At 42.8% G+C, this 17,854-nt stretch overlaps 1 protein-coding gene across 1 annotated transcript in view; it reads left to right on the top strand.

Moving 5' to 3' along the window:
- CDPF1 (cysteine rich DPF motif domain containing 1) overlaps positions 1-16,914 on the top strand; it is a 32,336-nt gene extending 15,422 nt beyond the window's left edge. The window contains exons 3-4 of the mRNA XM_053719014.1: positions 2,461-2,572; positions 16,322-16,914. Coding sequence (XP_053574989.1) covers positions 2,461-2,572; positions 16,322-16,441 — 232 coding nt within the window. The 3' untranslated portion in view covers positions 16,442-16,914. The remainder of the gene's footprint in view (positions 1-2,460; positions 2,573-16,321) is intronic.
- The last annotated feature ends 940 nt before the right edge of the window (positions 16,915-17,854 follow it).

The following is a 17,854-nucleotide window of genomic DNA, read 5'->3' as shown; positions in this document are numbered from 1 at the left end:
TTGCCCAGGTGACTCCTTAAAATTATTGATAAAACATCAGGCACAAAGGAGGTCACTCATGGGTCTTTACATCATCCAAAAATTATCTTTATTCCATATCCATATCCTTATCTTTATTCCATAAATCACTTAAAATACAAGTCGACGTTTCGGCTATTTTTGTAAGCCTTTTTTAAGACAGTCTTAGAGAATTCAAGATGCAGCGTCTCACGCCGCAATTCCTAGTTAGTGAGAAGCTGCATCTTGAGTTCTCTAAGACTGTCTTGAAAAATGCTTACAAAAATAGCCGAAACGTCGACTTGTATTTTAAGTGATTTATGGAATAAAGATAAGGCTTGGATGATGTAAAGACCCATGAGTGCCCTCCTTTGTGCCTGTGTTTTTTTATTATTTATATACTGATGCATAGATGAGTAGATCGCTTTACCGATTAGTCTTGTACCCTAAAACACTTAAAAGGCAACTAATGATTTATTTATCTCTAAATAATACAACAATTTCTCCCCTCTTCTTTGTCTGCAACACTTTGTAGCATTTGAGACTATAGAGCAGGCATGGCCAACTGGTAGCCCCTGTACTACTTGTGGCCCTCTGCTAGTTTTTGCGACCCTCAGGAAAAAGCACAACCAACAATGTGTACCATTGTGGCCCCAGGAGGGGAAAGGAGCAGGAAAATGGTACCCTGCAATCTTCCCTGTGCCCTTGGAATTGTTATTGAACACATTATTTGCCTGCATTAGGAAATGGCTATCACTGCTAGAGAACATTACCTCTTTTTAAAGTCTCCACTCTTCTGGTATTCAAGATAAAGCCTTTTATTGTTTGCATTTAATCTACCCAGCCACTGATCTCCTTTAGTGACAAATTGCTATGACTTTCTATTGGGATACTGCAAGGCCCAGTTGTTGGTCCCTTGCTGTTCTTTATTGATGCACCTTCCCTTGGATAAATGATACATTAATTTGGTATCTAGTTCCACCTCACTGGTGATGAAACACAAATATTTCTCTGTTCCTCAGATATAGCGGTGAGGTAGCTCAGTTGGTAAATGCCCTAACTAGAAAAAAAGCCTGTTTAAAAGATCCAAAGGTCACAGGTTCAAATACCAGCAGGGCCGACTCAGCCCTTCATCCTTCCGAGGTCGATAAAATTAGTTGGGTAATAATAACTATTACTATTCAGCTGCTGATTTGGTTAATTCCGAGAGCAAGTGCTGAAAAAGCAATTTGAGTCCCACTGGGATAAAGGCGCTATATAAATACTAGTTGTTATTATTATATTACATACTCCTTACTCAACCATGTCTGAGGTTTCCTCCTGGTTGTCCTCACACAGCCTACGGCTCAATATCTTAAAAATGTGGCTACTTTTTTCTTTCTAGACTACACATCCAACATAAGGATTCTCACATTTGTAGTGGAGGACTCTACATGCAACCCTTCCACCCAGACCTGCTGTCATGGAGTCACACTTCACTCATCACTTCTTTTTTTTTTTGTTAAAGAGACAAAATTAAACTTTCATGATTCAGATAGAAAATGCAGTTTTCAAAACTATCCAATTCACCTTTATTATCAAATTGGCTTTGTTATCTTGACTTCCTTTGTTGAAGAGAGCAGCAATGCACTACTGGGAGCTAGCTAAACAGACTGGGTGGGCCAATGACAAGGGGCATACATGTGCAGCCACCAATCAACAGCTAGCTCCCAGTAGTGCACTGCTGCGCCTACCTAGGTATGCTTTATAACAATGGTACATAGGGAACAAAGCAATGTGATAATATAAGTAAATTGTAAAGTTATTTAACCCTTTGAGTGCTAAGCACTTTCCCACCTGGGTGCTAAGATGATTTAATTTATTTTTTTATTTTGTGGAAAAAAATGTTTTTTTTTTAATTTTTGGTGGGTCTTGGGGGTCTGTAGCTGCTTAGATGCCTTAGCTACAGGCTTCTAAGCAGCATGCCCCTTGTCCCTATACTTTGTATTGACAAATTGTTAATAAAGTTGCGCAGTGACGTCATCGCGCAAAACGTGATACCTGTCACTCTACAGGCACGATCGCCGGTGTAGGAGTGGGTGGGAGCTCCCAGATCTCCCTCAAGGTGGGAGAGTGCTAGTGACGGCTCAGAGCCGTCATTAGCACTCAAAGGGTTAAAATTGAATGCACTGTCTAAATTGCAAAAGTTTAATTTTGACTTTACTGTCCCTTTAATAAACCCTAATGCCATCATCTAAGCAATATCTTTAGAACGTGTCCTTTCTTCACCCAAGATGCCACTAAAACATTAATTCTCCCACTTATGCTATCTTGCATGTGTTGCTCCAAGATGGAGGCCCATATTCAACAGTGTCTAAAGCTCCTCACTAAATTAGAGAAATATGCTGCAAGGTGATCTTCAGTAGTTTCTGTGGTATCTCAGGTATGTGTTAGTTATATTTATAATACACCTCTTGTTTTTAGACTCCTGGAGGAGAGTTTTATTATGAAAGACCCCTTCTCTCCTGACAAAGACGCATTTCTGATTCTTGGATCTCCGTGTAGTTTGTGCAATCGAGTGGTCTGTGTCGGCACTGTAAGTACAATACAAATGTGCACTCAAAAGCTTTTAGGGTTCAGTACTGTAGTGTTTGCTAGTTTGAAGACTTACACCACATTTTACAAGCAAGAGCAAAATGAAAAAAAAATACCAGTATTGCAGTATATTGAGGTACAGTTTATATTACTAACAATTAGTATTAATAGACAAGCTTCCTTCTGTCTGAAGCCATACTGATCTACTTGATGGAGCTTACAAAGTAGTCTCTATACACTAATGGAAGTGAACCTTTCCTGACTATGCCTGTAATTCCCTGTCAGTCTTATAAGATTATTGATGTTCGATTGTCCATCAATATATAAAACAAAAAAAGGGGGAGACAGTACCTTGTTAGAACCCATAGCTACCTGTTGTTATTCAAGAAAGACAGTGACCCTCATGTGAGACACTTTATTTGAAACATGATAGTTCCCTCTTGTGCTGAGTCACACCCTTCTAACTTGCAGGGGGTCACCTGCCCCCCTAATGCCAGTAAGGATTTTGACAAGGAGAGAGGATAACCCTTTTTGATTGAATGGCCTTATGTCCCTCTAAGTAGCAGGTTTTTGCGACAGGATTAACACAAGGCGCTAGCGACACACTGGCAACATTATCCGATTGGTTGTGCATCCTGTCCCTCACAGACACACGGACCAATCAGATAATGCAATAACGTCCGAGGGCAGATATGCTCCAGAGATCTCTGTTGTAATTAGAGCCTTGGGTGCCGCAACCACCTCTGGGAACCTAACCATGGGTCCCATCCCCCACTACGTGCTTTTGCAGGTTCTCGGACAGAATGTATGTGCAATGGATTATAATTGGACAGACAAATGTCCGTCAGATAACAGCCCAGTCTGTCTGAGAACCTTTAAAAGCACGGAGTGGGGAGAGGGACCCATGGTTAGGTTTCTAGAGGTGGTTGCGGCGCCGGAGGCTCTGATTAGAACAGAGTGCTCTAGAGCATATCTGCCCTCGGCCGTTATTGCATTATCTGATTGGTCCGCGACACACTGGATGCACAACCAATCGGCTAATGTTGCCAGTGTGTTGCTAGCGCCTAGTGCAATAACTATCATCTGTCTGCTAGGTGATTTATAAGGTCATGTGGGCTCTAAAGCCTTATCACCCCTATATGGGGCAAATACATTTTTCTAAAGAGGAAATACTCATTCAAATGAGGGTCACAAGCCCTAGTGGTTGTCAGGTGGTCAGCTTGGTAACACTTGATACCATTAATAACCTGATAGCTGTCATGTGACTGTCATAGTAATAACGATCACCTGATAACATCACCTAACCTCATTCTGTTGTGTTATTTATGTCAGACTTATATATTCTTGTTTTTCTGAGCTAATACAAAATTACAGGTATCCAAAGAAATGGTAGAACAACTGGAGTGTAAAAATAGATGACATTTTGTGAAATGCTATACAGGGAGTGCAGAATTATTAGGCAAGTTGTATTTTTGAGGATTAATTTTATTATTGAACAACAACCATGTTCTCAATGAACCCAAAAAACTCATTAATATCAAAGCTGAATAGTTTTGGAAGTAGTTTTTAGTTTGTTTTTAGTTATAGCTATTTTAGGGGGATATCTGTGTGTGCAGGTGACTATTACTGTGCATAATTATTAGGCAACTTAACAAAAAACAAATATATACCCATTTCAATGATTTATTTCTCTTGTTAAGTGTGTTCAGTCCACGGGTCATCCATTACTTATGGGATATATTCTCCTTCCCAACAGGAAGTTGCAAGAGGATCACCCAAGCAGAGCTGCTATATAGCTCCTCCCCTCACATGTCATATCCAGTCATTCTCTTGCAACCCTCAACAAAGAAGGAGGTCGCGAGAGGAGCTGGAGTTTTTACTTAATTATTCTTCAATCAAAAGTTTGTTATTTTAAATGGCACCGGAGTGTGCTGTTTTTCTATCTCAGGCAGTATTTGGAAGAAGAAACTGCCTGCGTTTTCTATGATCTTAGCAGGCGTAACTAAGATCCACTGGCTGTTCTCGACATTCTGAGGAGTGGGGTAACTTCAGAAAATGGGAATAGCATGCGGGGTCTCCCGCAAATGAGGTATGTGCAGTACAATATTTTCTGGGAATGGAATTGACTATGAAAACACTGCTGTTACCCGTATGATGTAAGTACAGCCTTAAATGCAGTAGTAGTGACTGGTATCAGGCTGATGAATGTATGCACAGTAGAGTTATTTTCTAGGGACTAGAATTTGACTGAAAAAATACTGTTAATACTGATATAATGTGTGAGCCTTAACTGCAGTAGAAGCGACTGGTAGCAGGCTTAGTGATAACTTTACACAGCATCTGAAATGTTGTTTTTTTAAAAACGTTTACTGGCACGTTAATCATTTTGTGAGGTACTTTGGTGATAAATCTTTTTGGGCATGATTTTTTTCCACACGGCTAACGTATATTTCTGCATAGAAACCGCTATATCAGGTCTCCCACTGTTGTAATAGGAGTGGGAGGGACCTTTTTTTAGCGCCTTGTTACGCAGTTAAAATTCTAGCGCAGTCTTCCTGCTTCTTCCTCTTTGATCCAGGACGTCTCCAGAGAGCTCAGGGATCTTCAAAATTCGTTTTTGAGGGAGGTAATCAGTCACAGCAGACCTGTGACAGTGTGTTTGACTGTGATAAAAGCGTTAAATCTTATGATATCCGTTTTGGGTACTGAGGGGTTAATCATCCTTTTGCTAATGGGTGCAATCCTCTGCTAATTAATACATTTAAAGAATTGTTGACTATAACTGAACTAGTTCTTTGTTATTCTTTGTTATTCAATTGTGTTTTTAAAAAAAAGCGCTGCAGCGTTTTTTATATTGCTTGTAAACTTATTGAAGTAATTTCCAAGCTTGCTAGCTTCATTGCTAGTCTGTTTAAACATGTCTGATACAGAGGAATCTGCTTGTTCATTATGTTTAAAAGCCGATGTGGAGCCCAATAGAAATATGTGTACCAATTGTATTGATATTACTTTGAATAAAAGTCAATCTGTACCGATAAAGAAATTATCACCAGACAACGAGGGGGAAGTTATGCCGTCTAACTCTCCTCACGTGTCAGTACCTTCGTCTCCCGCTCGGGAGGTGCGTAAGATTGAGGCGCCAAGTACATCAAGGCCCTTACAAATCACTTTACATGATATGGCTAATGTTATGAAAGAAGTATTATACAATATGCCCGAGTTAAGAGGCAAGCGCGACAGCTCTGGGTTAAGGACAGAGCGCGCCGATGACACGAGAGCCATGTCTGATACTGCGTCACAATTTGCAGAACATGAGGACGGAGAGCTTCATTCTGTGGGTGACGGTTCTGATTCGGGGAGACTGGATTCAGAAATTTCAAATTTTAAATTTAAGCTTGAGAACCTCCGCGTGTTGCTAGGGGAGGTGTTAGCGGCTCTGAATGATTGTGACAAGGTGGCAATCCCAGAGAAATTATGTAGGCTGGATAAATACTATGCGGTACCGGTGTGTACTGACGTTTTTCCTATACCAAAGAGGCTTACAGAGATTATTAGCAAGGAGTGGGATAGACCCGGTGTGCCTTTTTCCCCTCCTCCGATATTTAGAAAAATGTTCCCTATAGACGCCACCACACGAGACTTATGGCAGACGGTCCCTAAGGTGGAGGGAGCAGTTTCTACTTTAGCCAAGCGTACCACTATCCCGGTGGAGGATAGCTGTGCTTTCTCAGATCCAATGGATAAAAAATTAGAGGGTTACCTTAAGAAAATGTTTGTTCAACAAGGTTTTATATTACAGCCTCTTGCATGCATTGCTCCTGTCACTGCTGCAGCGGCATTCTGGTTTGAGTCTCTGGAAGAGGCGATTCGCACAGCACCATTGGATGAATCTTTGAGCAAGATTAGAACCCTTAAGCTGGCTAATGCGTTTGTTTCGGATGCCGTAGTGCATTTAACCAAACTTACGGCTAAGAATTCCGGATTCGCCATACAGGCGCGCAGAGTGCTATGGCTTAAATCCTGGTCAGCAGATGTAACTTCTAAGTCTAAACTACTAAACATTCCTTTCAAAGGGCAGACCTTATTCGGGCCCGGCTTGAAGGAAATTATTGCTGACATTACTGGAGGTAAGGGCCACACCCTTCCTCAGGACAGGGCCAAATCAAAGGCCAAACAGTCTAATTTTCGTGCCTTTCGTAATTTCAAGGCAGGAACAGCATCAACTTCCTCCGCTCCAAAACAGGAAGGAGCTACTGCTCGTTACAGACAGGGTTGGAAAGGCAACCAGTCATGGAACAAGGGCAAGCAGGCCAGAAAGCCTACTTCCGCCCCTAAGACAGCATGAAGACAGGGCCCCCTTTCCGGAGACGGATCTAGTGGGGGGCAGACTTTCTCTCTTCGCCCAGGCTTGGGCAAGAGATGTACAGGATCCCTGGACGTTGGAGATTATATCTCAGGGATACCTTTTGGATTTCAAAACTTCTCCTCCACATGGGAGGTTTCATCTGTCAAGGTTATCAACAAACCTAGTAAAGAAAGAGGCATTTCTACAATGTGTACAAGACCTCTTAGTCATGGGAGTGATCCACCCAGTTCCGCGAACGGAACAGGGGCAAGGGTTTTATTCAAATCTGTTTGTGGTTCCCAAGAAAGAGGGAACCTTCAGACCAATCTTAAGACTTAAAAATCTTAAACAAATACCTAAGGGTTCCATCGTTCAAGATGGAAACCATTCGGACCATCCTACCCATGATCCAAGAGGGTCAATATATGACCACAGTGGACTTAAAGGATGCCTACCTTCACATACCGATTCACAAAGATCATTATCGGTATCTAAGGTTTGCCTTTCTAGACAGGCATTACCAGTTTGTAGCTCTTCCCTTCGGGTTAGCTACGGCCCTGAGAATTTTTACAAAGGTTCTGGGCTCACTTCTGGCGGTACTAAGACTGCGAGGCATAGCGGTGGCTCCGTACCTAGACGACATTCTGATACAAGCGTCAAGTTTTCAAAATGCAAAGTCTCATACAGAGATAGTTCTAGCATTTCTGAGGTCGCATGGGTGGAAAGTGAACGTGGAAAAGAGTTCTCTGTTACCACTCACAAGGGTCCCTTTTCTAGGGACTCTTATAGATTCTGTAGAGATGAAGATTTACCTGACGGAGTCCAGGTTATCAAAGATTCTCAATGCTTGCCGTGTACTTCACTCCATTCCAAGCCCATCAGTAGCTCAGTGCATGGAAGTAATCGGCTTAATGGTCGCGGCAATGGACATAGTGCCAACTATGCATGCTAAGTCAATGGAACGGGGATTACTCAGATCTGTCCCCTTTGCTAAACCTGGACCAGGAGACCAGAGATTATCTTCTCTGGTGGTTGTCACGGGTTCATCTGTCCAAAGGAATGACTTTTCGCAGACCAGATTGGACGATTGTAACAACAGATGCCAGCCTACTAGGCTGCGGAGCAGTCTGGAACTCCCTGAAGGCTCAGGGATTGTGGACTCAGGAGGAGAGACTCCTCCCGATAAACATTCTAGAATTAAGAGCAATATTCAATGCTCTTCTAGCTTGGCCTCAGTTAGCAACACTGAGGTTCATCAGATTTCAGTCGGACAACATCACGACTGTGGCTTACATCAATCATCAAGGGGGAACCAGGAGTTCCCTAGCGATGTTGGAAGTCTCGAAGATAATTCGCTGGGCAGAGTCTCACTCTTGCCACCTGTCAGCGATCTACATCCCAGGCGTGGAGAACTGGGAGGCGGATTTTCTAAGTCGCCAGACCTTTCATCCGGGGGAGTGGGAACTCCACCCGGAGGTATTTGCTCAACTGACTCGTCGTTGGGGCAAACCGGATCTGGATCTCATGGCATCTCGCCAGAACGCCAAGCTTCCTTGTTACGTGTAACGGTACCAACCGGATACCAAGGGTTAACACCAGGGAACAATGTCCTGCATAGGGAATCAGCAGTTCACAACCCAGCCAGTTTTCAGGTTTAAACAGAATGAATTTTATTAAGGCTCATATGCCCAGTATTTATGCAGGTCTGACCCCCCCCCAGAAGGGGGGTTGAAAGAATGTTGTACATTAGATGGAGGGAACACGCCCTTTTACATGATACAATAGAATACCTTGCTCAAGCTGATAACAATTTAAACACAGACACACACTTGGCTTTCCTTATCATCTAGGGTCTGCTCTCTGAGGTTGATTAAACAATGGACTGTGTATCAATAACATTAATGACAGTGCACCATAGCTGAGGGTAAAGCTGAACACAGTTAACTCTTTCAGTGCTGACAGAAGGGTCTGTCACATCTACATAGCACAATATACAGCCTATAGACAACCTTTCTTATGTTATAGTCCAGAAGTGGCTAGGTTTGCCACAATGCTCCCCCAGAACCAAGCCGGCATACACAGTCTGATCCCAACGGATCGGCTTGGGGATGTCCGGGGCAACAACTTTCGGCTCAAGTAAGCTACGGGGTGTTCTCCGCCATCTGCTCCAACTTGGCTCAGTACTGCCCCCACCCCAAACATGGAAGCGTCTCTTCCCGGAGGGACTGGGCTTGGGTAGTCACAGGGTTAACATCAGCGGGATCCATGGGAGCATAGGCAGAAACAAGGGGGGCCAAGTCATTTCCAAGGAGAACATCAGCAGGTAAGTCCTTCTTGACCCCCACATTCACAAGTCTAGCGCCCACTCCCCAATCCAAATGTACCCTGGCAACAGGTAGGCGGAACACAGTGCCCCCTGCTACCCTCACAGCCACAGTGTCTCCAGTGTGCTGTTTCTCAGGCACCAAGTTCTCTTGAAGCAAGGTCATGGTAGCACCAGTATCCCGTAGACAACTGACCTCCTTCCCATTCACTTTAACCCGTTGCCGGTTATTCCGGTGGGCAGCTTGCACGGGGTCTGCTTCATGTAGGCTGCCCCAGCATTCTGGCGCCTCTACGTAGCGGGCCACAGGCTGAGGATTATGTGGGATTCCGCCAGCGGGTCTTCTCCAGGACTGTGCTTGATTCGCTGCGTTTAGGGGACACTCTGGTCTTTTGTGCCCTAGTTGCTTACATCCAAAGCACCGAATAGGTTGTGAGTAGCCCCGCGAATTGAACCGGGCTCTCTGAGGGTAGTTCGTGGCCGGAGGCCGTGTGGTATAGCGGTGCGCCGGGGGTTGGTAACTGGCAGCTGCTGGGGTGACTGGGGGTCTGTACTCCACTCTAGTAGTGGGCAATCGGTATACTGCTCCCTCTGCCCCTCGTACTGCCACGGATCCGCCAGTGGGTGCTGTATCCGGCACCAAATGGGGAGCTATCAGGGTTAAAGTAGCTCCCGAATCCCGAAGTCCCTGGACCGACATCACCTCATGCAGAATTCCCAGGGGTTCCTCGGCTTGGGTGCTCAACACCTCATGAGCGGCTGGCTCCGTTTGGTAATGGTGAGCAGCCGCCCTTGGGGCCAGGTTCTGTCTGACCTGGTTCCAAGCTTGTCTGCTCCGATTTTGGGTGCACTCACGTGCCATATGTCCCCACTGCTTGCAGGTGTGGCATTGTATATTAGCCCGTCCGTTGTTAGGCTGTAGTCCATGGTGCCTCCTGGCATCAAAATGCTGGTCTGCTAATCTGGCTGCTTCGGTTAAGGTGAGGGGTTTTCGATCTCTCACCCATTCTTGGGCTTCTGGGGACAAGCCGTTAAAGAATTGCTCCAACAGCATCAGTTGTCGCAATTCTTCCATGGTGGTAGCTTGGCTGGCCTGTATCCACCCCTGAGATGCTTGATCCAGCTTGTGGGCCCACTCTGCATGGGAATCTCTTTCTGGCTTGCGCAGGCCTCTAAACTTGCGCCGGTATGCCTCTGAGGTAATGGCATATCTTTCCAAGATCGCTCTCTTCACTTTAGCGTAATCCTTGCTGTCCTCCCTGGGTACAGCGCGATACGCTTCCGCTGCCCTACCGGCTAGCTTGCCTGCTAGCACCGGCACCCATACGGACTGCTCCAAATCATGTAACTCGCACAGTCTCTCAAAATCCTGTAAATACCCATCGATCTCATCCTTCTCCTCACAAAACATTTTAAATGCATGGTATGGGATTTTAGGTCTTACTGGGTTGCTGAGTGCGTCCAAAATGGATTCTGCTCGGGAGGATGCATTCCGCGGACTGTGTGCCATCACGTACTCCTGCACATCTGCCATTACCACGGATAGCATATCCCGTGGTACAGGTTGGGGTAAAAATTCCAGCCTGGTCCTCATTTCCCTCTGGTATAGGGTCTCCTCCATGGCTGCTGGAGGCGTAGCGCTGCGAGCTCTGTCTCCCTCCATCAGCTCAGCAATTAATATAGCCTTGGGTTTGCTGCTGCCTATCTTTCCCCTGGCTTCTAGCAGTTCCTTTAACGTTTGTCTCTTTAGCTTAGAATAATCCATCTCCATTCACTTCGGTCCCTGGTACTCCTTCCATCTTAGTCAGTATTGTAGTAATCCCCCTCTTCCTGAGGTTACTGGCTTGTGTAGTTGCTCTTCTGGGCGATAAGGTTCATTCCGTCGCTTGCCACCAATTGTAACGGTACCAACCGGATACCAAGGGTTAACACCAGGGAACAATGTCCTGCATAGGGAATCAGCAGTTCACAACCCAGCCAGTTTTCAGGTTTAAACAGAATGAATTTTATTAAGGCTCATATGCCCAGTATTTATGCAGGTCTGACCCCCCCCCAGAAGGGGGGTTGAAAGAATGTTGTACATTAGATGGAGGGAACACGCCCTTTTACATGATACAATAGAATACCTTGCTCAAGCTGATAACAATTTAAACACAGACACACACTTGGCTTTCCTTATCATCTAGGGTCTGCTCTCTGAGGTTGATTAAACAATGGACTGTGTATCAATAACATTAATGACAGTGCACCATAGCTGAGGGTAAAGCTGAACACAGTTAACTCTTTCAGTGCTGACAGAAGGGTCTGTCACATCTACATAGCACAATATACAGCCTATAGACAACCTTTCTTATGTTATAGTCCAGAAGTGGCTAGGTTTGCCACATTACGGATCCAGGTCCAGGGACCCGGGTGCGGTGCTGGTAGATGCACTAGCAGCCCCTTGGGTTTTCAACATAACTTATGTGTTTCCACCTTTTCTGTTGCTACCTCGACTGATTGCCAGGATCAAACAGGAGAGAGCATCGGTGATTCTGATAGCGCCTGCGTGGCCACGCAGGACCTGGTATGCAGACCTAGTGGACATGTCGTCCTGTCCACCATGGTCTCTACCCCTGAGGCAGGACCTTCTAATTCAGGGTCCTTTCAACCATCCAAACCTAATTTCTCTGAGGCTGACTGCTTGGAAATTGAACGCTTGATTCTATCAAAGCGTGGGTTTTCGGATTCGGTTATTGATACATTAATACAGGCTCGGAAACCTGTTACCAGAAAAATTTACCACAAGATATGGCGTAAATATTTATATTGGTGTGAATCCAAGAGTTACTCATGGAGTAAGGTTAGGATTCCTAGGATATTGTCTTTTCTACAAGAGGGTTTAGAAAAGGGCTTATCCGCTAGTTCACTAAAGGGACAGATTTCTGCTCTGTCTATTCTTTTACACAAGCGTCTGGCAGAGAATCCAGACGTCCAGGCTTTTTGTCAGGCTTTGGCTAGGATTAAGCCTGTGTTTAAAACTGTTGCTCCTCCGTGGAGCTTAAACTTGTTTCTTAAAGTTCTTCAGGGTGTTCCGTTTGAACCCCTTCATTCCATTGATATTAAGCTTTTATCTTGGAAAGTTCTGTTTTTGATGGCTATTTCCTCGGCTCGAAGAGTCTCTGAGTTATCTGCCTTACATTGCGATTCTCCTTATCTGATCTTTCATTCAGACAAGGTAGTCCTGCGTACTAAACCTGGGTTTTTACCTAAGGTTGTTTCTAACAGGAATATCAATCAAGAGATTGTTGTTCCATCGTTATGCCCTAATCCTTCTTCAAAGAAGGAACGTCTTTTGCATAATCTAGACGTGGTTCATGCCCTGAAGTTCTACTTACAGGCAACTAAAGATTTTCGACAAACTTCTTCTCTGTTTGTCGTTTACTCTGGACAGAGGAGAGGTCAAAAGGCTTTGGCTACCTCTCTCTCTTTTTGGCTTCGTAGCATAATACGCTTAGCCTACGAGACTGCTCGACAGCAGCCTCCTGAAAAAATTACAGCTCATTCCACTAGAGCTGTGGCTTCCACCTGGGCCTTTAAGAATGAGGCCTCTGTTGAACAGATTTGCAAGGCTGTAACTTGGTCTTCACTTCATACTTTTTCCAAATTTTACAAATTTGACACTTTTGCTTCTTCGGAGGCTGTTTTTGGAAGAAAGGTTCTACAGGCAGTGGTTCCTTCTGTTTAATGTTCCTGCTTTGTCCCTCCCATCATCCGTGTACTTTAGCTTTGGTATTGGTATCCCATAAGTAATGGATGACCCGTGGACTGAACACACTTAACAAGAGAAAACATAATTTATGCTTACCTGATAAATTTATTTCTCTTGTAGTGTGTTCAGTCCACGGCCCGCCCTGTCTTTTTGAGGCAGGTTCTAAATTTTAAATTATAACTCCAGTCACCACTGCACCCTATAGTTTCTCCTTTCTCGTCTTGTTTCGGTCGAATGGCTGGATATGACATGTGAGGGGAGGAGCTATATAGCAGCTCTGCTTGGGTGATCCTCTTGCAACTTCCTGTTGGGAAGGAGAATATATCCCATAAGTAATGGATGACCCGTGGACTGAACACACTACAAGAGAAATAAATTTATCAGGTAAGCATAAATTATGTTTTTTACCAGGGAAACCAATATAACATCTCAACATTCACAAATATACATTTCTGACATTCAAAAACAAAACAAAAACAAATCAGTGACCAATATAGCCACCTTTCTTTGCAAGGACACTCAAAAGCCTGCCATCCATGGATTCTGTCAGTGTTTTGATCTGTTCACCATCAACATTGCGTGCAGCAGCAACCACAGCCTCCCAGACACTGTTCAGAGAGGTGTACTGTTTCCCCTCCTTGTAAATCTCACATTTGATGATGGACCACAGGTTCTCAATGGGGTTCAGATCAGGTGAACAAGGAGGCCATGTCATTAGATTTTCTTCTTTTATACCCTTTCTTGCCAGCCACGCTGTGGAGTACTTGGACGCGTGTGATGGAGCATTGTACTGCATGAAAATCATGTTTTTCTTGAAGGATGCAGACTTCTTCCTGTACCACTGCTTGAAGAAGGTGTCTTCCAGAAACTGGCAGTAGGACTGGGAGTTGAGCTTGACTCCATCCTCAACCCGAAAAGGCCCCACAAGCTCATCTTTGATGATACCAGCCCAAACCAGTACTCCACCTCCACCTTGCTGGCGTCTGAGTCGGACTGGAGCTCTCTGCCCTTTACCAATCCAGCCACGGGCCCATCCATCTGGCCCATCAAGACTCACTCTCATTTCATCAGTCCATAAAACCTTAGAAAAATCAGTCTTGAGATATTTCTTGGCCCAGTCTTGACGTTTCAGCTTGTGTGTCTTGTTCAGTGGTGGTCGTCTTTCAGCCTTTCTTACCTTGGCCATGTCTCTGAGTATTGCACACCTTGTGCTTTTGGGCACTCCAGTGATGTTGCCGCTCTGAAATATGGCCAAACTGGTGGCAAGTGGCATCTTGGCAGCTGCACGCTTGACTTTTCTCAGTTCATGGGCAGTTATTTTGCGCCTTGGTTTTTCCACACGCTTCTTGCGACCCTGTTGACTATTTTGAATGAAACGCTTGATTGTTCGATGATCACACTTCAGAAGCTTTGCAATTTTAAGAGTGCTGCATCCCTCTGCAAGATATCTCACTATTTTTGACTTTTCTGAGCCTGTCAAGTCCTTCTTTTGACCCATTTTGCCAAAGGAAAGGAAGTTGCCTAATAATTATGCACACCTGATATAGGGTGTTGATGTCATTAGACCACACCCCTTCTCATTACAGAGATGCACATCACCTAATATGCTTAATTGGTAGTAGGCTTTCGAGCCTATACAGCTTGGAGTAAGACAACATGCATAAAGAGGATGATGTGGTCAAAATACTCATTTGCCTAATAATTCTGCTCTCCCTGTATAATGTTTTTTTATTGGTAACCTTTTAATGTGTGGCATTTTTATATATTTATTACTACACTAAGAGCTAGATTACAAGTGAAGCGCTAATTTATCGCGCGCCTGGAAACAAGCAATTTGTAAAAGCAATATTTTGCGCTTCACTTGTAATCTAGCCCTAAGTGAGTTTAGACAGTAGCACAAACATACCGTACATATTTTGTCTCCCCTCTGTGAAATCAGAACTGTGTGAAGTTTTAAAAGATATCTAATATTTAGTTATATATTTTATTCTTACACATTTTCTGCATAAAATGATGCAATGTGACAAATATATGGAAAGGGACATGAAACCCAATATTTTTATTTCATGATTCCGATAGAGCATGGGATTTAAAACAACTTTCTATTTTACTTCTATTATAATTTTTTCTTTATTCTCTTGGTATTCTTTTGTTGAAAAGCAGGGACATATGCTTAGGAGCCCGCCCATTTCTGAAACACTATGGCAGCAGTTTTACAAGAATGTTATTAATTTGCAAGAGCACTAGAGGGCAGCACTATTTCCTGCCATGCAGTGCTCCAGATGCCTACCTAGGTATCTCTTCAACAAAGAATATCATGGGAACAAAGCAAATCTAATATAAGAAGTAAATTTGGAAACTTTTGTAAAATGTTTTTTTTCTGTCTGAATCACAAAAGAAAATGTTTGGGTTTCAATTCATTTCTAATATTCAAATACCTATTTTTACCATAAAACCTTTGTATACAATGTTGGACCTGTGGGAATGTAAACTGATGTTAAATATTAAAGGGACAGTCAACACCAGAATTGTTGTTGTTTTAAAAGATAGATAATCCCTTAATTTCCAATTCCCCAGTTTTGCATAACCAATACTGTTATATTAATATACTTTTTACCTCTGTGTTTACCTTGTATCTAAGCCTCAGCAGACTGCCCCCTTATTTCAGTTCTTTTGACAGACTTGCATTTTAGCCAATCAGTGCTGTCTCCATGGTAAATTCACGTGCATGAGCTCAATGTTATCTATATGAAACACGTGAACTAATGCCCTCTAGTGGTGAAAAACTATCAAAATGCATTTAGATTAGAGGCGGCCTTTAAGGTCTAAGAAATTAGCATATGAACCTCCTAGGTTTAGCTTTCAACTAAGAATACCAAGAGAACAAAGCAAAATTGGTGATAAAAGTAAAAGTTTTTTTTGGACTTGAGTGTCCCGTTAAGCCATAAATGCACACACTGCTGTTTTCTATTGAATGCTATAGAAAATAGCACAAAAATGTATTTCTTTTGGCATTTGATATTCCATATTTGGATATTTCTGCAAACTAATTTTATTTTCAAGAAGTACTAAACATAATTGGTCCGTTGGAAAAAAACAAAACAAGCGGCAATGTATGGTTTGAAACTTTAAAAAAAAAAATAAAGAACAAAAAATGTTGAAATTGATGGGTAAATGCATTATTACTAATCTTTAGCACAACAGTGTGAAATGGCGTAGCACTGAATATGATCAGATATGTTATTATATAAGAGTTGGTGAATTATTGTGAATTTCCTAAACAGTATCTGCCGCTGGCTATTTACTATAGTTTTTTTTTTTTTTTTTCAAGGAATGCAGTCTTTTCTATGCCAAACGATTTTGTCTTCCCTGTGTCCTCAAGAACAAAGATGGGTTTCCTCCGGAGATTCGACAAGACCTGGATAAAAGGAAGAGCCAATCAAAATCTTAGCTGTCAATAGAATGTTATTGCAGATCAGAGACTTCTGCCTCAGTGACCATGATGGAAGTTTTGTCTTTCTAATTGCAGCTGAACTTGTCACTTGGATTATGGAGTTTATAGTTAGTATTTATGTCAAATTGCCATATTTATATCCACTGACAGCTTTAAAGGGACACTGAACACACATTTTTTTCTTTCATGTTTCAGATAGAGCATGAAATTTTAAGCAACTTTCTAATTTACTCCTATTATACATTTTTCTTCATTCTCTTGCTATCTTTATTTTAAAAGCAGGAATGTAAATCTTAGCAGCCAGCCCATTTTAGGTTCAGAACCATGGATAGCACTTGCTCATTGGAGGCTTACATTTACCCACCAATAAGCAAGCATAACCCAGTTTCTCAACTAAAAATGGGCCGGCTCCTTTGCATCACATTCCTGCTTTTTACATAAAGATAACAAGAGAACAAAGAAATTGATAATAGGAGTAAATTAGAAAGTTGCTTAAAATTGCATGTTCTCTCTGAATCATGAAATAATTTTTTTGGGTTGAGTGTCCCTTTAAATCTGGGAAAAGAAATAATGTGATTGCAGTTTATTCTCCTCTTGGATTAAAGAGATATTACTCAAGAAAACTATATGAAAAAGCAGCATTTGAATATGTTAGATTTTTGTTTTTGCCTGAAAAACTGTGGCGGTAAAACTTGTTTAAAGTGAAATTGAAGCTAATACAGCAGTATCAGTTATACACTTTAAACTAAAGCTTACTGTCTGATAGGTAAATACTCATTGGCTACCAGCCAATGAGTGCTAGTAGAAAGTGTCTATCAGCCAATGAGGGATTACCAAGAAACAGTGGTAAAATCTCCACATTTAAATATTGATCTTTCATATGTATTATATACAGTTTGTGAAGTATTGTGTCCCATTAATGCAGCTGTGAACGCCTTGTGAGCTTGGTTATGAGTTGACGCAAGACAGTAAGAGTTGGAGTGGATAAACTGAGGACCTCGCTGTTCACCCATGCTAGCCTGCCGCTTGTGATAGCTTATGTATTCCTTTTTGGATGGTTTTGAGACTTTCATTGGAAGCTGTCCAATAGCAGACACTAAAGGGATATTAAACATTTTGAGATTGTACTATAAAGTGTTTAATTTTATGTAGTTAATGTAGTTAAAAACTTTTCAATATACTTTCATAATTAATTTTGTTCATATTCCCTGTAATTTAAAGGAACATTCCAGCCAAAGTATGGGTTGGGGCCCTGTGTCTGGCCCTGGAGGGTGAGGGAAGGTCTGTGGCTATAGAGGCCATGTAGTGTAGTGTCCCTTGATGTTGGGGACTCTGTACCTGGAGGTTGGAAGCCCTGGTGTGGGCGAGGTAGGCAGGTGACAGGGTATAAGGAGGGGCATAGTGTCACAG

Source organism: Bombina bombina, chromosome 6 (assembly GCF_027579735.1).
Source record: "Bombina bombina isolate aBomBom1 chromosome 6, aBomBom1.pri, whole genome shotgun sequence".
NCBI lineage: Eukaryota > Metazoa > Chordata > Amphibia > Anura > Bombinatoridae > Bombina > Bombina bombina.
The sequence above is the reverse complement of the archived record's forward strand: the minus strand, read 5'-3'. Positions and strand labels throughout refer to the sequence as shown.